Source organism: Triticum dicoccoides, chromosome 7A, assembly GCF_002162155.2.
Source record: "Triticum dicoccoides isolate Atlit2015 ecotype Zavitan chromosome 7A, WEW_v2.0, whole genome shotgun sequence".
Lineage (NCBI taxonomy): Eukaryota > Viridiplantae > Streptophyta > Magnoliopsida > Poales > Poaceae > Triticum > Triticum dicoccoides.
The window spans coordinates 528,207,266-528,230,165 of record NC_041392.1 but is presented as its reverse complement, the minus strand read 5'-3'; the positions used below and the strand labels follow the sequence as shown (position 1 = coordinate 528,230,165).

Sequence of the window (22,900 nt, the reverse complement as noted above, 5' to 3'; positions counted from 1 at the left end):
GGGCGAAGGTCGATGGTGGCGTTGTGGTGCAACCTCGGTTGGCCTGACGCTCGCGGTCGACGCAGACGGCGGCGAGGTTCCTCCTGGACAACGGCAGACGACGAGGGGAGGCCGGTGGGCACGCCGACGAAGGTGGTGCCATGAAGGTGGCTCGGTAGCGCCTTGCGAGGAAGAAAGCGGCGCAGGGAGGAAGATCAGAGAGGGCTAGGGTTGTCTAGGTCGTCGGGGAGGGCCTTAATCCTCTTGGGACACCGATGATTGAACGACGTGAGGGGGGTCGGGCGCGTGGACGGCGCGCACGCGCGCACAGCAAAAAGGCGTGGGGTGTTGGGCCAAGCTACTATGATGTGCACTGTACCAGTGGGCTACAAGTGCACAATGCCTTTTCCTTTTACCTTTTCTTTTTATTTATTTTTCTTTTCTCTCCTATTTTCCATTTAGTTCATGTACTAAGTGACTTTTGCAAAAAGTACTATTGGCCAGAATAAATACTAGGCAAATTCTAATACTGCCACAAAAAGTTTGGAGTCTATTTGAATTTATTCAAATTATGTTTGCATTTAAATGATTGAAATAAGTTCTGTTGGGACACTGTTTGATTTTTTAGGGGAATTTCTGGAGTTTCAAATAATGTTGGGCTCAACATGAAAATGATCATGGGAATTTATAGAATATTGTGAACATTTTAGTTTTACTCTTTTAAGAAATAATTTATTTGTCTTTATTTAAAAATTGAAATTGGCTTTGATTTTTATCAGGTGGGGATTTGGCTTAGTTAACTTGATGACATGGCACCATTAGAGGGAGATTATTGTAGCTTGACACTGGGGTGTTACAACCGCCATTTCCATCTCCATAGCCACCATCACCACCATAGTTCTTCCAGTAGATCATACTTGTAATCGTGCATCGAACACGACATTCATTGTAAGACATATTACCAATCAATCAATCTCCATGATGTGTTCTTCAGTCTGTTCTTCGTGTGATCTGATCTTCATGTATGAGTAGTTCGGTGAGGTGTGGGTTGAGGCAAGAGCCTTGCAACCCTCTATATTTGTTGTGGGGATCAATGGAAGTGCTTTGTATTAATGTCCCATATGTGAGAAATAAAATTGTTTTGTAGATGTCTCTTCTCGTATGCGTTCTTCATCCCTGCGGGTACCCAGGATCATGAAGAGCGAGCCATGGAGAGGCTAAGTGCAGGGAGACCGTGAAGTGTTATTCTGAACACCAGTGGCAGAAGGGTTTAGTATGGTAACACGGATCCTATATCTGGGGATTCAAGAGGTGTAGTCATTAAACGCCCAAAGCTCTTCTCTGATTATTGCAATCCTAATTATTGAGGCAACCCGCGAGACGAATAGGGCCTTTGGTTGGACAACCGATTCTTGATGCAAGACGTGTGCGGTCAAGATGCAATTTGGACACATCCCCACTTCGGTTCGTAACAAGCACATCTCGATGGGTGATTTCCAGGTGCACAAATTAAGATCACATTTTGTCCCAGCACAAATACATGGTTGTAAGCATTAAGACCTCATACCCATACTTATTTTTATTATATGTGTTCAACTTAAGGTTGTTTGATTTTGATCTAGTCAAAATATGGAATTGTTTCTGAAGGAAATATGCCCTAGAGGCAATAATAAAGTTATTATTTATTTCCTTATTTAATGATAAATATTTATTATTCATGCTAGAATTGTATTAACCGGAAACATAATACATGTGTGAATACATAGACAAACAGAGTGTCACTAGTATGCCTCTACTTGAATAGCTCGTTGATCAAAGATGGTTAAGTTTCCTAACCATAGACATGAGTTGTCATTTGATTAATGGGATCACATCATTAGGAGAATGATGTGATTGACTTGACCCATTCCGTTAGCTTAGCACTTGATCGTTTAGTTTGTTGCTATTGCTTTCTTCATGACTTATACATGTTCCTATGACTATGAGATTATGCAACTCCCGTTTACCGGAGGAACACTTTGTGTGCCACCAAATGTCACAACGTAACTGGGTGATTATAAAGGTGCTCTACAGGTGTCTCCGAAGGTACTTGTTAGGTTGGCGTATTTCGAGATTAGGATTTGTCACTCCGATTGTTGGAGAAGTATCCCTGGGCCCACTCGGTAATGCACATCACTATAAGCCTTGCAAGCATTGCAACTAATGAGTTAGTTGTGGGATGATGTATTACGGAACGAGTAAAGAGACTTGCTGGTAACGAGATTGAACTAGGTATTGAGATACCAACGATCGAATCTCGGGCAAGTAACATACCTATGACAAAGGGAACAACGTATGTTGTTATGCGGTCTGACCCATAAAGATCTTCGTAGAATATGTAGGAGCCAATATGGGCATCCAGGTCCCGCTATTGGTTATTGACCAGAGAGGTGTCTCGGTCATGTCTACATAGTTCTCGAACCCGTAGGGTCCGCACGCTTAACGTTCGTTGACGATATAGTACAATGAGTTATATATGTTGGTGACCGAATGTTGTTCGGAGTTCCGGATAAGATCACGGACATGACAAGGAACTCCGGAATGGTCCAGAGATAAAGATTGATATATGGGATAATAGTATTTGGACTCCAGAAGGGTTCCGGAATTCACCAGAAGGGATTCCGGATGTTTCCCGAAATGTTTGGGTACGAGAACACTTTATTTGGGCCAAAAGGGAAAGCCCACAAGGTTTTTGTAAAGTGCAAAAGGAAGTTTTGCGGAGTCCAGGGGCCAGACGCCAGGGTCCCTAGCGTCTGGGTCCAGACGCCGGGAACCCTGGCGTCTGGCCCTGGAGTCCGAGAAGGACTCTTGCTTTTTGGGTGAAACCGACTTTGTGGAGGCTTTTACTCCAAGTTTCGACCCCAAGGCTCAACATATAAATAGAGGGGTAGGGCTAGCACCCAAGATAGATCAATAAACACCAAGCCGTGTGCCGGCAACCCCGTCCCCTTTAGTTTATCCTCCGTCATAGTTTTCGTAGTGCTTAGGCGAAGCCCTGCGGAGATTGTTCTTCACCAACACCATCACCACACCATCGTGCTGCCAGAACTCAACTACTACTTCACCTCTCTTGCTGTATCGAGAAGGCGAGGACGTCACCGAGCTGAATGTGTGCAGAACTCGGAGGTGCCGTGCTTTCGGTACTTGGATCGGTCAGATCGTGAAGACGTACGACTACATCAACCGCATTGATATAATGCTTCCGCGAACGGTCTACGAGGGTACGTAGACAACACTCTCCCCTCTCGTTGCTATGCATCACCATGATGCTGCGTGTGCGTAGGATTTTTTTTGAAATTACTACGTTCCCCAACAGCGGCATCCGAGCCAGGTTTTATGCGTTGATGTAATATGCACGAGTAGAACACAAGTGAGTTGTGGGCGATATAAGTCATACTGCTTACCAGCATGTCACACTTTGGTTCGGAGGTATTGTTGGATGAAGCGGCCCGGACTGACATTACGCGTACTCTTACGCGAGACTGGTTTTACCGCCGTGCTATGCACACAAGTGACTAGTAGGTGTCAGTTTCTCCAACTTTAGTTGAACCGGGTGTGGCTACGCCCGGTCCTTGAGAAGGTTAAAACAGCACTAACTTGATAAACTATCGTTGTGGTTTTGATGCGTAGGTAAGAACGGTTCTTGCTTAGCCCGTAGCAGCCACGTAAAACTTGCAACAACAAAGTAGAGGACGTCTAACTTGTTTTTGCAGGGCATGTTGTGATGTGATATGGTCAAGGAATGATGCTAAATTTTATTGTATGAGATCATGTTTTGTAACCGAGTTATCGGCAACTGGCAGGAGCCATATGGTTGTCGCTTTATTGTATGCAATGCAAACGCCCTCTAATGCTTTACTTTATCACTAAGCGGAGGCGATAGTCGTAGAAGCATAAGTTGGCGAGACGACAACGATGCTACGATGGAGATCAAGGTGTCGCGCTGGTGACGATGGTGATCATGACGGTGCTTCGGAGATGGAGATCACAAGCACAAGAAGATGATGGCCATATCATATCACTTATATTGATTGCATGTGATGTTTATCTTTTATGCATCTTATCTTGCTTTGATTGACGGTAGCATTATAAGATGATCTCTCACTAAATTATCAAGATATAAGTGTTCTCCCTGAGTATGCACTGTTGTGAAAGTTCTTCGTGCTGAGACACCACGTGATGATCGGGTGTGATAGGCTCTACGTTCAAATACAACGGGTGCAAAACAGTTGCACACGTGGAATACTCAGTTTAAACTTGACGAGCCTAGCATATAACAGATATGGACTCGGAACACTGAGACCAAAAGGTCGAACGTGAATCATATAGTAGATATGATCAACATAGTGATGTTCACCATTGAAACTACTTCATCTCACGTGATGGTCGGACATGGTTTAGTTGATATGGATCACGTGATCACTTAGAGGATTAAGAGGGATGTCTATCTAAGTGGGAGTTCTTAAGTAATATGATTAATTGAACTTAAATTTATCATGAACTTAGTCCTGGTAGTATTAGCATATCTATGTTGTAGATCAATAGCTCGCGTTTAGCTCCCCTGTTTATTTTTGATATGTTCCTAGAGAAAACTAAGTTGAAAGATGTTAGTAGCAATGATGCGGATTGGATCCATGATCTGAGGTTTATCCTCATTGCTGCACAGAAGAATTTATGTCCTTGATGCACCGCTAGGTGACAAACCTATTGCAGGAGCAGATGCAGATGTTATGAACGTTTGGCTAGCTCAATATGATGACTACTTGATAGTTTAGTGCACCATGCTTAAACGGCTTAGAATCGGGACTTCAAATACGTTTTGAACGTCATGGACCGTATGAGATGTTCCAGGAGTTGAAGTTAATATTTCAAGCAAATACCCGAGTTGAGAGATATGAAGTCTCCAACAAGTTCTATAGCTAAAAGATGGAGGAGAATAACTCAAGCAGTGAGCATGTGCTCAGATAGTCTGGGTACTACAATCGCTTGAATCAAGCGGGAGTTAATCTTCCAGATAAAATAGTGTTTGACAGAATTCTCTAGTCACCATCACCAAGTTAGTAGAACTTCGTGATGAACTACAATATGCAAGGGATAACGGAAACAATTCCCAAGCTCTTCGTGATGCTGAAATCGACGAAGGTAGAATTCAAGAAAAGCATCAAGTATTGATGGTAAACAAAACCACTAGTTTCAAGTAAAGGGACAAAGGGAAGAAAGGGGAAATTCAAGAAGAACGACAAGCAAGTTGTTGCTCAAGTGAAAAAAAACCAAGTCTGGACCTAAGCCTGAAACTGGGTGCTTCTACTGCAAAGGGACTAGTCACTGGAAGCGGAACTACCCCAAGTAATTGGTGGATAAGAAGGATAGCAAAGTGAACATAGGTATATTTGATATACATGTTATTGATGTGTACTTTACTAGTGTTTATAGCAACCCCTCAGTATTTGATACTAGTTTAGTTGCTAAGAATAGTAACTCGAAACGGGAGTTGCAGAATGAACGAAGACTAGTTAAGGGTTAAGTGACGATGTGTATTGGAAATGGTTCCAAGATTGATATGATCATCATCGCACACTCCCTATACTTTCGGGATTAGTGTTAAACCTAAAATAAATGTTATTTAGTGTTTGCGTTGAGCATGAATATGATTGGATCATGTTTATTGCAATACGGTTATTCATGTAAGTTAGAGAATAATTGTTGTTCTGTTTACATGAATAAAACCTTCTATGGTCATACACCCAATGAAAATGGTTTGTTGGATCTCGATCATGGTGATACACATTTTCATAACATTGAAGTCAAAAGATGCAAAGTTAATAATGATAGTGCAACTTATTTGTGGCACTGCCGTTTAGGTCATATTGGTGTAAAGCGCATGAAAAAAATCCATGCTGATGGGCTTTTGGAATCACTTGATTATGAATCAGTTGATGCTTGCGAACAATGCCTCATGGGCAAGATGACTAAGACTCCGTTCTCCGGGACAACGGAGCAAGCAACAGATTTGTTGGAAATCATACATACTGATGTATGTGGTCCGATGAATATTGAGGCTCGCGGCAGGTATCATTATTTTCTGATCTTCACAGATGATTTGAGCAGATATGAGTATATCTACTTGATGAAACACAAATCTGGAACATTTGAAAAGTTCAAAGAATTTCAGAGTGAAGTGGAGAATCATCGTAGCAAAAATAAAAGTTTCTACGATATGATCGCAGAAGTAAAATATTTGAGTTACGAGTTTGGCCTTTAGTTAAAACAATGTGAAATAGTTTCACTACTCGCGCCACCTGGAACACCACAGTGTAATGGTGTGTCCGAATGTCATAACCGTACTTTATTAGATATGGTGCGATCTATGATGTCTCTTACCGATTTACCACTATCATTTTGGGGTTATGCATTAGAGACAGCTACATTCACATTAAATAGGGCACCATCTAAATCCGTTGAGACGACACCATATGAACTATGGTTTGGCAAGAAACCTAAGCTGTCGTTTCTTAAAGTTTGAGGTTGCAATGCTTATGTGAAAAAGTTTCAACCTGATAAGCTCAAACCCAAATCGGAGAAGTGTGTCTTCATAGGATACCCAAAAGAAAATGTTGGGTACACCTTCTATCACAGATCCGAAGGCAAGATATTCATTGCTGAGAATGGATCCTTTCTAGAGAAGGAGTTTCTCTCGAAAGAAGTGAGTGGGAGGAAAATAGAACTTGATGAGGTAACTATACCTGCTCCCTCATTGGAAAGTAGTTCATCATAGAAATTTGTTCTTGTGACTACTACACCAATTAGTGAGGAAGCTAATGATGATGATCATGTAACTTCAGATCAAGTTATTACTGAACCTCGTAGGTAAACCAGAGTGAGATCCACACCAGAGTGGTACGGTAATCCTGTTCTGGAGGTCATGTTACTTGACCATGACGAACCTACGAACTATGAGGAAGCGATGATGAGCCCAGATTCCATGAAATGGTTTGAGGCCATGAAATCTGAGATGAGATCCATGTATGAGAACAAAGTATGGACTTTGATTGACTTGCCCAATGATCCGTGAGCCATTGAGATTAAATGGATCTTCAAGAGGAAGACGGACGCTGATAGTAGTGTTACTATCTACAAAGCTAGAATTGTCGCAAAAAGGTTTTCGACAAGTTCAAGGTGTTGACTATGATGAGAGTTTCTCACTCGTATCTATGCTTAAGTCTGTCCGAATCATGTTAGCAATTGCCGTGTTTTATGAAATCTGGCAAATGGATAAAAAAACTGCATTCCTTAATGGATTTATTTAAGAAGAGTTGTATATGATGCAACCAGAAGGTTTTGTCAATCCTAAAGGTGCTAACAAAATATGCAAGATCCAGCAATCCATCTATGGACTGGTGCAAGCATCTCAGAGTTGGAATATACGCTTTGTTAAGTTGATCAAAGCATATAGTTTTATACAGACTTGCGGTGAAGCCTGTATTTACAATAAAGTGAGTGGGAGCACTACAGCATTTCTGATAAGTATATGTGAATGACATATTGTTGATCGGAGATAATGTAGAATTATTCTGCAAAGCATAAAGGAATGTTTGAAAGGAGTTTTTCAAAGAAAGACCTCGGTGAAACTGCTTGCATATTGAGCATCAAGATCTATAGAGATAGATCAAGACGCTTGATAAGTTTTTCAATGAGTACATACCTTGACAAGATTTTGAAGTAGTTCAAAATGGAACAGTCAAAGAAAGAGTTCTTGCCTGTGTTACAAGGTGTGAAACTGAGTAAGACTCAAAGCCCAACCACGGCAGAAGATAGAAAGAGAATGAAAGTCATTCCCTGTGCCTTGGCCATAGGTTCTATAAAATATGCCATGCTATGTACCAGATCTATTGTATATCCTACACTATTTTTGGCAAGGGAGTACAATAGTGATCTAGGAGTAGATCACTGGACAGCAGTCAAAATTATCCTTAGTGAAATAAGGATATGTTTCTCGATTATGGAAGTGACAAAAAGGTTTGTCGTAAAAGGTTACGTTGATGCAAATTTTGACAATGATCCAGATGACTCTAAGTCTCAATCTGGATACATATTGAAAGTGGGAGCAATTAGCTAGAGTAGCTCTGTGCATAGCATTGTTGACATAGAAATTTGCAAAATACATACAGATCTGAATGTTGTAGACCCATTGACTAAACTTCTCTCACAAGCAAAACATGATCACACCTTAGTACTCTTTGGGTGTTAATCACATACCGATGTGAACTAGATTATTGACTCTAGTAAACCCTTTGGGTGTTGGTCACATGACGATGTGAACTATGGGTGTTAATCACATGGTGATGTAAACTATAGATGTTAAATCACATGGCGATGTGATCTAGATTATTGACTCTAGTGCAAGTGGGAGACTGAAGGAAATATGCCCTAGAGGCAATAATAAAGTTATTATTTATTTCCTTATTTCATGATAAATGTTTATTATTCATGCTATAATTGTATTAACCGGAAACATATACATGTGTGAATACATAGACAAACAGAGTGTCACTAGTATGCCTCTACTTGAATAGCTCGTTGATCAAAGATGGTTAAGTTTCCTAACCATAGACATGAGTTGTCATTTGATTAACGGGATCACATCATTAGGAGAATGATGTGATTGACTTGACCCATTCCGTTAGCTTAGCACTTGATCGTTTAGTTTGTTGCTAGTGCTTTCTTCATGACTTATACATGTTCCTATGACTATGAGATTATGCAACTCCCGTTTACCGGAGGAACACTTTGTGTGCCACCAAACGTCACAACGTAACTGGGTGATTATAAAGGTGCTCTACAGGTGTCTCCGAAGGTACTATTGGGTTGGCGTATTTCGAGATTAGGATTTGTCACTCCGATTGTCGGAGAAGTATCCCTGGGCCCACTCGGTAATGCACATCACTATAAGCCTTGCAAGCATTACAACTAATGAGTTAGTTGCGGGATGATGTATTACGGAACGAGTAAAGGGACTTGCTGGTAACAAGATTGAACTAGGTATTGAGATACCGACGATCGAATCTCGGGCAAGTAACATACCGATGACAAAGGGAACAATGTATGTTGTTATGCGGTCTGACCGATAAAGATCTTCGTAGAATATGTAGGAGCCAATATGGGCATCCAGGTCCCGCTATTGGTTATTGACCAGAGAGGTGTCTCGGTCATGTCTACATAGTTCTCGAACCCGTAGGGTCCGCACGCTTAACGTTCGTTGATGATATAGTACTATGAGTTATATATGTTGGTGACCGAATGTTGTTCGGAGTTCTGGATAAGATCACGGACATGACAAGGAACTCCGGAATGGTCCGGAGATAAAGATTGATATATGGGATAATAGTTTTTGGACTCCGGAAGGGTTCCGGAATTCACCAGAAGGGGTTCCGGATGTTTCCCGAAATGTTTGGGTACGAGAACACTTTATTTGGGCCAAAGGGGAAAGCCCACAAGGTTTTTGTAAAGCGCAAAAGGAAGTTTTGCGGAGTCCAGGGGCCAGACGCCAGGGTCCCTGGCGTCTGGGTCCATACGCCGGGAACCTTGGCGTCTGGCCCTGGAGTCCGAGAAGGACTCTTGCTTTTCGGGTGAAACTGACTTTGTGGAGGCTTTTACTCCAAGTTTCGACCCCAAGTCTCAACATATAAATAGAGGGGTAGGGCTAGCACACAAGATAGATCAAGAAACACCAAGTCGTGTGCCGGCAACCCCGTCCCCTCTAGTTTATCCTTCGTCATAGTTTTCGTAGTGCTTAGGCGAAGCCCTGCGGAGATTGTTCTTCATCAACACCGTCACCACGCCATCGTGCTGCCGGAACTCATCTACTACTTCGCCCCTCTTGCAGGATCGAGAAGACGAGGACGTCACCGAGCCGAACGTGTGCAGAACTCGGAGGTGCCGTGCTTTCGGTACTTGGATCGGTCGGATCGTGAAGACGTACGACTACATCAACCGTGTTGATATAACGCTTCCGTGAACGGTCTACGAGGGTACGTAGACAACACTCTCTCCTCTCGTTGCTATGCATCACCATGATCCTGCGTGTGCGTAGGAATTTTTTTGAAATTACTACGTTCCCCAACAGTTTCTTTAGCAAAAGCTTGCTATACACCCTAGCTTAAAGGGGGGCTTCCCCCGTGGGTTCAATAACTCAGGGTCACCTCTGGGGAAATAGGTGAGAGTACTTTCTGCTCCATTTTTGGATCACTAAAGGAAGTAATCACTTGCCAACCTTTTCGTTATCCAGGTGAGAGTCTAGTGGGTGTAGGGGACGAGGCACTAGTCGATGAGTTGCCGACAACCCGGGACCTGACCATCATCCTAGCTTCAACGCGTTGTCGGGGGAGACAACCCCCCTGCAGCGTGATGGTGTAGGACTTCTTCTTGTTGCACTCCATGTGGCGTCGTTTCAAGTAGGAGGCACGTGGACCTTGGGTGCGATGATGGGGATGTGGGTGGGGTACTTGGCGCCCACCACATCAGGCTCGTTGGAGTTGGCCTCGAAGCTAGCCTTGACGGTGGCGGTGGAGTCATGGTCCAGCCACCGGAGGAACCGCGACATACACACATGGCCACATGCCAGGCGTCGCCCAACGTCGTGTCCTCCTTGGCGACCCGGAGGTGGTCGCGTTGTCACTAGTTTAGTCATGTCGTGCATGCCGGCTATGGCCGGAATCCAACGTGTTGCTTTAATACTAGAGATGGTTGAGACCCCACATGTCATTGTGTGTAGATAATTTGTGAGGGGTTAAATTTAGGGATCGACTAGATGAAGAAAAGTTTAATTAAAAAAATACTCCATCCGTTCATAAATATAAAATATTTTGGATATTTCAATGTTTTTTTGAAAGACCCAGCGTCGTTGTCATTCATTGATAATAGTAAAGAGCAATGAAAAAAATAAGGTGGTGAAGTTTCTAGGACCAGAAGAACCAAAGATCAAAGAAAAAGAAACAACAACAGGCCTAATAGCTGCAAGACAACACTCCATACAATCCACACTAGACAACGTAACATTCCATACAATCCACACTAGACAACGTAGCTCCGACTCCGACGGTGAACCACGAAGAAACTAGGCAAGGTTGGTGTCACGGAGGATCACCGAACGAACCACCTATCGCGCGTCATCGTATACCACCGGCCCCCCACCGCAGCTTCGACTTCACAGCACCAGACAGTCGAGGCATTTCCACGGACACGCCGGAGAAGAAAAGTCGACTACCACGACCAAAGCCACGCCTCCGATGTTGCTACCGCCGTCATTGTTGCTAGAGAAGCCACCGTGCATGTCCAGTAGTAGGAAGCACCAAAGGGATCAAAGTCTTCAAGACGGCACCCTAAAGAGGGGAACGACGTTGAAGACGATGCCACCGTCTGACCCTACAACAGGATGTGGGCTTTTCACCTGAAGGACTTGATCCGAGGGTAGAGGTTGTGAAGATTCCCGACGACGCCTCCAAGGAGGATAGCGGCGCCCACATGCGTTGTCGCCGCCGGCCGGCCAGGACCGGCCAGGCTTTCACTCGTTGCAGCCACTCTCACGCAGCAGGCCGAGATCGACCCGTATCTCCATTGGACCGCACACCCCCCACACACAGCGAGCACGCCACCGTTGTGCAGGGCCACCAGCAAACCTTTAATTCAGAAATGAGTAAACAAACACACAATGACGTGTCTATGTACATCCGATTTAGAAAAAACAACAACAGATGAAGTAATTTTTAAAGAATGGAGATAGGACGGGGGTTAAAATCTCGAAGATCTACCAGAGATAAAAGGGTACCCAACGAGCACTTCACTCGAGGACTAAAATGAATTTCCTCTACAAATACAATAACCGTAACTATATTTCACTCCAGGAATACCCCTGCCCTCGGCTATACAACCGTTGAACGTAGCTAATTCCCACACATGTACCCAATTCACCAATGATCGACTACGAGGATTTCGAGCGATACACGTTCAATGAAAGGAGACGTTCTCGTCAACTACGGGACGCCTACCGTAACTTCATAAATTCTCAAGATAACATACCGGCTCAGTCTTTTGGAGGTGCTCATAGGGGTAGGATGTACGTGTATGCGTTTATAGGGATGAATGTATGCGCGTATATATAAGTGCTTTTATTTGTGTTGTGTTAAAAAAGTTCTCAAATGATAACGCCCACACGTGTGGCATGTTTGCACATCGCTCACACGCCTTGATCCACATTGATTCTATTTTGCACGAATCCTAAAGAAATTTGTTAGAATCTGAGTGCCACATGGGCATCATTGTGTGTGGGGGCGTTGGAGAGTTCGCCCACACGTCCCACGGCACGCGGTTTGCCAGCTGCGTTGTGTGGGAGAACTAGTTTCTGCGCACACAGTCACCACCTAGTCCACGCGCGTATGGACGAACTACTTTTCGTCCACACGACACTCGTACGTTGTTGGATGACAACTGCAGTTGCGCGTATGTAGCAACTAGGTAAACATACATGACAACTATGATTCGTTGGTAGACGGCAATTGCAGTTGTGCATACGTGGCAACCAGATAAACACACATTACAACTGTGATTAGGGGTGGAATTCGAGCCGGGTCAAGCTAGCTCGACTCAACTCGCTAAAACTCGTTTCATTAACGAGCTAGCTCGACTCGACTCGTTACTATAACGAGCTCAAATCCAAGATTGGCTCGACTCATATAACTCGCGAACTGGCTCGTTTAGCTTGTTAAGCTCGTTAAAGATATGAACATTAGACCTTACAAATACAATAAAAAGATTAACTGAGAATTTAGCATGTGCATATGTGGTCATGTCCGTGTGAGTCTTCTGGGTGGCTCGGCCTTGAGCGACTGGGCCTTGTACTGGGATGTAAGGTGTTTAGTGGCTATATTTTACTACCCCTAAAAAACATTGATTTTTTTACCGAGCTTAACGAGTTATCCGAGTACTCGTGAGTTTGGCTCGTTTAACTTAGTATATAAACGATCTTAAACAAAAGCTCGGCTCGGCTCGTTATTCTTTGAGTTCGAGTTGATTCGAGCCGAGTCACGAGCTACTCGTTTAGCTCGCGGGTTTCGAGCTTTTTTTTCAGCCCTAAGTATGATTAACTATACATGACAACTATGATTGGACCACATGTGGCAACTAAGTAAACACACATGACAACTATTGTTTAACCATATGTGGCAAGTAGTTAATCACACACGGCAACTATGGTTTGTTTACACGCGACAACTACCATAAATTAGACATGACAGCTATACCTAACCAAAACAGCGAGAGTTGCCATACTTTTACGGCTACATTTGCCATCCCGGATAACTACATCTGTCATCTCGGATGACAATTAAATCATCATCTCGCATGTACTTAACGTAGCCGCGTCAGGGCGTGTGGACATATTTGCTTCGTGCCACACGCACGAGGTGAGGATGAGTAGCAGTTGTTGGGTGTGTGGCACGAAGTAACTGCTCCCACATATGTAAGCAATTCTAATATTCATCCACACATAGTTCATGTAGGCTGTCTTCTACTCACGTCATGTATGGTATGTGGCGCATGTCTTATCAGGACCCATAAAGTTCACCAATGATTGACACCGTGCATGAAAGTAAACATATATAGACCGTAACTAGGAGGGGCTTAACGCGAAAGGCACAAACGCAGTCGTTTATTTTCGTTTTATACACGCGCACGCACAAATTGTTGTAGGATACACGTTGAGTTTCGTGGAGAATTTAACGTGTTCCTCCCGTCTCCCCCTCAGCTTCCAAGTCGCCCGTCATCTTCATCTCCCTCCCTCACGCGAAATCCAAATCCAAACGAAACAAAAGCCCCCAATCGTAAGTCTTCTCCGCACCTGATCCTCCCCAACTCCCGCGCCGCCCAATTCGATCCGGCGCCGGGCCGCCGATCCCCCCGCGGCGGCATGGAGGGGGCCGATCACCTGTACCCCTCGATCGAGCCGTACGACCTCGCGCCCCCGCAGCTCGACGACGACGCCACCGCCGCGGGAGGCGGCGGTGAGGCTAGGGTTTGCGACCCGCCGGTGAGGTGGGACGAGGAGCCCAAGGAGGTAAGAATCGAGCTGCCCCTTATCCGATTCGTCCCCCGTTGAGTTCGCCCTCTGTAGATTGGAATAGCCGGGTTGCGTGATGGGTTGTATGTCTGGGCTGGATTGCAATTGCGGAGTCTCGCGTCTGGTTAGCCGTAGCATTGGCGCGTTAAGGATTGCCGTATTGGGTGCTTAGGATCAAGGGGGCAGAACACTTCGTGAAAAGGTACAGATTTTATGCTGGTTGCACCTGCAGTTCTATCGGTGCGGGGAGTAGCAGCTCTACGTGTTGTTGGGGATGTCGAGGGTCTGAGCGATTGAATTTCTTGCCTTTGCACCTGCGTTTTGGTTTGAAGTTTGTTGTGTCTGCGGTTTGAAGGTTTGCCATTGGGATTGACGCATAAAATGCATCTTTTCCAATCAGGTTTTGGTCTTATAGTCTGTTTTCTGTACTGAGTTTAGTACGTGAGTGGCGAGCAGTATGTTGTATATGCCACTCTATAAGGAAATGTGGGTGGATAAATTTATTGTCTTATGTTCTATGTTTAGAAACATGGATGCATATATTTGGAAATGCATGCCTTGCCTACCATCAATAAATGAGAGTTCCTTGCAATAGTAAGCAGTTGACTGGAACTCATTTTCTTTCCAATTCATGCCCATAATCGTATTTGTATGCAATTGTTACTGTGGTCATATTTAAAAAATGCTCTGATTTCTTGTTAAATCAGGGAACCCACATATGCGAGCAAGGGGTAAAAGATGATCGTGAGGAAAATGACACGGAAGACCACCTTAGTGTTGTCAATATTTATGAGAGCGATGATGAAATGACCACCTTGAAGGAATCAGGAGAAAACGTCCATTCTGATTGCCCACTTCGTCAACAAACTGGCATCTGGGTACCTCCTTCTGTTCCACCGATGACAAAGCATGATCATGAGGAGTGGCAAAAGGGCTTTGTCTCAAATGCTGGCTACTTCGTAGAAGACGAATATAAGTGGGATATAGATGAAGACATTAGGGAGATGACAATGTGGGATGTGTTCGCTGAGATGGCTGTTGCAGGAAAAGATAAATTATTATCTGTTGCATCATATGATTTTGGGGGGCATAGCATGTCTCTAGTTTCACACTTCCTTCTTCAAGCGGCTTTGGAGGATAACTCTCAAACAATTGCAGAGGCCAGTGTTGGTTCTGAACATGCTCTGCTTGAGACAGAACCGACAAAGTGGTTGCCTGATAGTGCTGCTCCTTCTTGCATGCTTTGTGGAGCACGCTTCCATCCAGTAATTTGCTCTCGCCATCATTGTCGTTTTTGTGGTGGGATATTCTGTGGCGGCTGTTCAAAGGGTAGAAGCTTGATGCCTCCAAAATTCGGAACTTCAGATCCTCAAAGGGTCTGTGATGTTTGTGGAGTACGTCTTGAGTGTATTCAGCCTTACTTGATGAGCCAGATAAGTCGTGCTTGTCAACTTCCGACTAAAGATTTGACAGACCTGAGCACCTTGAGGTCATGGTTAAACCTCCCATGGGCACCAACGATGGAGTATGAGATATACAAGGCTGCAAATTCCATACATGGGTATTGTAAGGTATGCCTATCCTATAATTTAGTACTCCCTCCGTCCCAAAATAACTTTCTCAACTCTAGTACAATTTGTACTTAAGTTAGTACAAAGTTGAGGCACTTATTTTGAGACGGAGGGAGCGCCTGTTTATGTTCACTAATTTGGTCCAGCTAGTATTTGGGATCAACTAGAACACTACTCACCAAGCTTTTCATGATTAAATGCATTTTTTAGGTTGGAAAGCTGAATCCAGAGAAGTCCATTCCTGATTCAATTCTTAGACAAGCAAAGGGGCTTGCTATAATTACTGTGGTAAAGGTTGGAATGATGGTCACGTACAAAATTGGTACTGGGCTGGTCATTGCTCGCAGAGCTGATGGTTCTTGGTCCCCTCCTTCAGCCATATCTACTTGTGGTGTTGGATATGGAGCTCAGGTCAGTGGCCTCTCAAGTGTTCTATTTCCATCAAAGAATCTTGTGTATTATTATAAAGTCCTGATAGCGTATGGAATATTTCCCGGCATTCTGCATTTCAGGCTGGCGCTGAGTTAGCTGACTTCATCATTGTTCTGAGGAACACTGATGCAATTAAAACATTCAGTGGAAATGCACATCTGTCACTTGGTGCTGGTTTCGGTGCTTCTGCTGGTCATCTTGGAAGGGTGGCAGAGGCTGATTTCCGTGCCGGTGATGGAGGTTATGCTGCCTGTTACACATACAGTTGTAGCAAAGGTATGGCTGAAATCATCAGTAGCTGAGCAGGACATGACTTTGTTCTTTTAATTTTGTCTGTTCAAATTTCTCCTGGACAATATTTTTCCAGTTTGCTGATTCTGTTTAAAAAACAGGGCGGTAAAAAGATGGAAACAATTTCTCTAGAGTACCACTTAGTTCTTAGAGTAGATGCCACTATGCCAGGTCCCGTTATTTTTTCCCAAATGATAAATGCCACACGTGGCACGAAGCACTCCGGCCCTGATGTTTTTTACAACTAAAGTTGCCATCAAAAAAGAAAAAACAAGCCCCCCAAAAGATTGAAACTTGCCATCCGAAAAGAAAGTTGCCATGCTTGACAACTAAAAGCTGCCATCCTCACGTCACTATACTTGCCATAAAAAACGTTTGGAGTTGCCAGGTGTTCGTGCCACACGTGTGGCACTTATCAGGGATTCAGGGTCCTTATTTTTTAGTTTTGAATGATGAATACTAATATGTGTGTGTTTTACATTGTTAACCATCATCTCCTTATTTCACATTAAACTTGGCATTGTTGGTTCCGCCAAATTGGTTAGTATATACTCCCTCTGTCCCGAATTCACAGAAATGGATGTACATAGAACTAAAAATACGCCTAGATGCATTCATTTCTATGACAAGTAATTCGGTATGGAGGGAGTAGCTTTTACAAATTGCTTTTGTAACTCGGGAACTAGTATTAGTCACCAACCAATATATAATCAGATACTACTGAGTTTTATTGTGATTGTCTGTAAAAGTAGTTTGATGTTTACACGTATATACAATATTCCTGAAGGCTCTAGCTTCTTATGATAATTTGTGATCTAGACCAAGAATTTTATTCCTGAGAAAATGGTCTATAGACCTTTAGGCTTTAGCCATGGTACGATATGTGGTGGCCACATACCCTGGTTATTGGTCCTATGGCCAAATATACACTAGTGTATTCAAATTTGTACTTCTGTCCTCTGGGCAGTTGAACAAAATGAAATCGTGATGGTCAAGTCTAACAACTGCTGGTTTCCACAGTACATTCTGACCACTTGTTAAATTAACATGCGGTATAGAAGTATCTGAGTAACAAATTGTTACATATAAGTTGTACTGCATTCGGGGTGGGCTACATCACCTGTTGGATTTGGCACAAACGGTTAGGATGACAGCATGTATGGATGGTTTTAACTTTGCACAGACAGTGGTACAATCTTCTTAAACATGGAGTACTTTAAGTCTAGCAATGCACCAACATGTGCTATAACTTGCAAAATGTATTTGTGCATCTTTGTGGCCGAAAACCGTGACATAGCATGCAGTTTATGTTGCTCAATTCTGACTTCTTGAACTGAAAAAAGTGCAGTTGTACTTTGGACCGTTTTATCAGTATTAGCTGTGTAATTATTATTTGCTTCTGTAAACAGTTATTAGTATAATTATTGGGTATCATTTCACAATGATATGTTCAATATTGTACCACCTCCATACCAAAATATAAGACCTTTTTTGGCTAGTTTAGCCTACAAAAACGTCCTATATTTTGATACGGAGGTAATAGCATATATAACCTCTTATGATTTCAGTTATTACAAAAGCTGGGTGCATACTGATGTCCAACCAAGTGTAGTTCTTTTATAATGTTTGTTTGGAATGTTACATTTGTACCATTGGTGACAATGATGAGTACATCTGGTAATCTGTACTGGATCGGTCATACAGAGTTTCTGTTTCGCTCACTTGTGATGTTTACATCTTTTTCTTTCTCTGGCAGGCGCCTTTGTGGGATGCGCACTCAATGGAAGTGTAGTATCAACCCGAAACAACGAAAATGCCCGATTCTATGGCGGTCCAGTCAAGGCATCAGAAATCCTTCTTGGTTCACTGGCCAAGCCACCTGCCGCCGCCACTCTCTATAAAGCTCTATCCACACTGTTTGATAAGATCGGAAAATAGTCTTGGTCTTTTTATGTGGTGACACACATTGTGTCCCTCCCTGTTGGTCGTGACCCTTGGAGCTTCAGTGTCTCTAGGTAATCTGCTTGTTTGCTAATTCCTGGGTGTCAGTCAAGCAACTGTATAGTCTGCCATTCGTTGGTACGTCAAACAGGTCATCTATCCTGTGCCAGAAACTACTCTGTAAATGTTGTACATATGATCACAATTGCGCGAGAAATGAAAGTGAAAAGAAAAGAAAAATATTGCTCATCAGTCTTGCCCTTGATTGAAACTTGCCTGGCATCGTACTGTTGCAATATGAGCGCTCGTCTCTGTTTCACCTAGACCATTTATGGTTGTCTCAAAAAAAAACCTAGACCATTTATGGACTCCTGGCATTTTTCTTGATATTCTATAATGAATGTGTAATTGTCTTATACGAATCACAGCTAGGTTTATGTTAGGGATCAATTTCTATAGATCACTAGAAGTATAGCCAAAAGGACCTCTAGGTTCATGAAAAGTGACCATCTTTTGTACCGCAGCACTCCGTGTTTTCAGTTTGAAGCCTGTGATGGGGTAATTTATTTGCTTCTGGCGGTGCCGTACATGACCATGCACTGGGATGATAGTAATTTTAATTTTTGCTACCCAGTTTCATCATGATGGCAATAGATGATAGTAGCAGCATGTGCTATGTGTGCATGTATGTACTATTTCTCTGGGGCTTGCGGCTGCGGGCAGCTTTTTTCAGTTGGCTGCCGCTGACCCATCATGACGGCAGGCCTGCATGGAGATTGTGCCATGGATGTGTTGTGTGCTACTCAGATTCCGATCTGACATGCTTGGATCAATCTGGTCATATAATCATCACAGACCCTGCTCACACTCAACAAAACTTGAGGTTATATATTTATACATTTGATCTAAAAAGAGGACAAATTGTCAGTCAACACTCAGCAGGTTGCTGTTTTAGATCTGATATATAACAAGCTATTGAAGGCTTTGAAGCCGGGCGTCCGATGATGGGTTTAAATCGGACTAGCGAGTATGATCTGATGCACTAATTTTTGAGACAAGAGTCATGATCAGCTGGGGCTGGGGGTATGGGGTTAGAGCAACTCTAGCAGACCCCGCGTTTTGCCGATCTGTAAACTGTGTTTGCAGGTCGCACGGGGAAGCTTATGCAGGCTGAAAATTGCGGCGGTAGAACAGAAACCGCAAATAAACCCGTATTTTTTTTAAAAAGTTATTTCGCGCGATGGAGCTCGCGGGGATGCACTAATTTAAGCGGCAGCTCGCGGGAGCTCGCTTGCATAGATGGTTTTTCTTCGCATAATAAGTTCGTACACTCCACATACATACATATTAAGGTCACATATGCTAGACAGGGCCTACGCTACCGCACCACTACAACAAAATCGAGCTCACCGGAGCTCCTGCGGTAGCTGCCCACCGGCGGCGATCAGTTGGAGTCGGAGTCGACCTCAATGTAGAGCTTCGCCTGCTCCGCCTTCATCACGCGCAGGTCAGCCTCCTTCGATGCGTGCGCTTGCAATGTTGTGACGCCCGTCTCGAGGAAGAGCCGCTCGTACTCGAGCTCGCGCCGGATGCGCTCTTCCATCTTCTCCTGCTCCCTCGCCGACCGCTCGAGGACGACGCGCTCGAGGAGCTCCTCCTGCCCCTGAGGAGCTCGACGCGCTCGATGACACCTCGGCGCGATGGCGCATTGGGCATGGCCTCCTCCGGCTCCCTCTTCACCGAAACGAGTCGCGAGCTCGATGCGCCCGCGGATGATCACCCCACGGAACCGTGGCCGGATGAGCTCCCCGCGGACCAGTTGTCGGAGGAGGTGTGGCGGCGACGGGCGAGCTCGAGATCGAAGTCCTCGAGCTCGCGGCGGTTGAATGCCGGCGGCGGCCGGGCACCGTGGTTAAGCCACCGACGAGCCCTCCGCTTGCGTGCGTCGTTAGATCTAGAGCGGCGGCGGCGCTCCGCCTCATCCCCCGAGTCGTCTATGGCGGTCCAAGGCTCGCCAACAGTGACAAATCGAGCGGCGCGGTGGGGAATTGGAGGGGAACGCGGCTGCAGGGGATAGGGTTTCGACCCGCATCTGCCCCGCAAACCCGCAGTTAGATCAACTCTAGCAGACCCTGCATCCTCCCGGCCCACCAAACGTGTTTGCAGTTCACGCAAAAACGCCTTTGCGGGCCGGCGCGGACGACCACAGTTGCAGGCCCCGCATAATGGACGGAATATCCTTTTTTACAGGTCGGCTTTGCGGCGTCTGATCTGGGGCAGCTCCCCCCGGCCCGCAAAATTTAGATTTGCAACTTAAATTGATCTAGCATAATGCATTTCTTTACTTTTGCAACAACATTAGACACAAAAGACATCACCAAATCTTTGCTAGAATAGCAAAACCAAACAAAACAAGAACCACAAGTATGCATTTCAAAAGATTTCCAACTTCCATAATTGCTCCCACAAGTTGGACTAATATCTTCTCCATGCATTCATTGTTGATCTGCGGATTCTTGATTTTGCATTCTTCTTTCTTCATCTTTGGTTCGAAAGAAGTAGACGTTTGATGACCCACAAGTGTAGGGGATCTATCGTAGCCTTTTCGATAAGTAAGAGTGTCGAACCCAACGAGGAGCAGAAGGAAATGATAAGCGGTTTTCAGCAAGGTATTCTCTGCGAGCACTGAATTATCGGTAACAAATAGTTTTGTGATAAGATAATTTGTAACGAGTAACAAGTAATAAAAGTAAATAAGGTGCAGCAAGATGGCACAATCCTTTTTGTAGCAAAGGACAAGTTTGGACGACCTCTTATATAAAGGAAAGCGCTCCCGAGGACACATGGGAATTATCGTCAAGCTAGTTTTCATCACGTTCATATGATTCGCGTTTGGTACTTTGATAATTTGATATGTGGGTGGACCGGTGCTTGGGTACTGTCCTTCATTGGACAAGCATCCCACTTATGATTAACCCCTATTGCAAGCATCCGCAACTACAACAGAAGTATTAAGATAAACCTAACCATAGCATGAAACATATGGATCCAAATCAGCCCCTTACAAAGCAACACATAAACTAGGATTTAAGCTTGTGTCACTCTAGCAACCCATCATCTACTTATTACTTCCCAATGCCTTCTCCTAGGCCCAAACAATGGTGAAGTGTCATGTAGTCGATGTTCACATGACACCACTAGAGGAAAGACAACATACATCTCATCAAAATATCGAACGAATGCCAAATTCACATGACTACTTATAGCAAGGCTTCTCTCATGTCCTCAGGAACAAACGTAACTATTCACAAATCATATTCATGTTCATAATTAGAGGGGTATTAATATGCATAAAGGATTTGAATATATGATCTTCCACCGAATAAACCAACTAGCATCAACTACAAGGAGTAATCAACACTACTAGCAACCCACAGGTACCAATCTGAGGCTTTGGGACAAAGATTGGATACAAGAGATGAACTAGGGTTTGAGAGGAGATGGTGTTGGTGAAGATGTTGATGGAGATTGACCCCCTCCCGATGAGAGGATCGATGGTGATGACATCGGTGACGATTTCCCCCTCCAGGAGGGAAGTTTCCCCGGCAGAACAGCTCCGCCGGAGCCCTAGATTGGTTCCGCCAAGGTTCCGCCTCGTGACAGTGGGGTTTCTTCCTGAAAGCTTGCTTATGATTTTTTCCTCGACGAAAGACTTCATATAGCCAAAGATGGGCATCTGAGGGCTGCCAGGGGGCCCACGAGGCAGGGGGACACGCCCAGGGGGGTAGGGCGCGCCCCCCACCCTCGTGGACGGTGGATGGCCCCCCTCTGGTACTTCTTTCGCCCAATATTTTTTATATATTCTGAAATGTGCTCTCGTGAAGTTTCAGGACTTTTGGAGTTGTGCAGAATAGGTCTCTAATATTTGCTCCTCTTTCAGCCCAGAATTCCAGCTGCCGGCATTCTCCCTTTTCATGCAAACCTTGTAAAATAAGAGAGAATAGGCATAAGTATTGTGACATATTGTGTAATAACAGCCCATAATGCAATAAATGTCGATATAAAAGCATGATGCAAAATGGACGTATCAACTCCCCCAAGCTTAGACCTCGCTTGTCCTCAAGCGAAAGCCGAAATCAAAAAATATGTCCACATGTTTAGAGATAGAGGTGTCGATAAAATACAATACGGACATGAGGGCATCATGATCATTCTTAGAACAACAACATATACATATATTGTCATATGATCTCTTATGCTAAAGTAACAATTCAATCATAATTTCAAGTATGAATCAGAAACTTCATTGAGAACCAACAAACTATAATCTCAGTCATTGAAGCAATTGCAATTTATCATAACATAGGAAAGAGTCAATATAAGAGCTTTTCAGCAAGTCCACATACTCAACCATCATTTAGTCTTTCACAATTGCTAACACTCACGCAATATTTATGGGTATGAAGTTTTAATCGGACATAGAGAAAGATAGGGGCTTATAGTTTTGCCTCCCAACCTTTTACCTCAAGGGTAATGT

The 22,900-nt window shown here is 44.0% G+C and overlaps 1 protein-coding gene across 1 annotated transcript; it reads left to right on the top strand.

Moving 5' to 3' along the window:
• The first annotated feature begins 13,978 nt into the window (after nucleotides 1–13,978).
• Nucleotides 13,979–18,615, top strand: LOC119329036. The gene is made up of 5 exons (XM_037602024.1): nucleotides 13,979–14,125; nucleotides 14,836–15,699; nucleotides 15,910–16,110; nucleotides 16,212–16,407; nucleotides 18,179–18,615. Exons 1-5 carry the CDS (start codon nucleotides 13,979–13,981, stop codon nucleotides 18,358–18,360), a joined length of 1,590 nt encoding a protein of 529 aa, XP_037457921.1. The 3' UTR covers nucleotides 18,361–18,615.
• The last annotated feature ends 4,285 nt before the right edge of the window (nucleotides 18,616–22,900 follow it).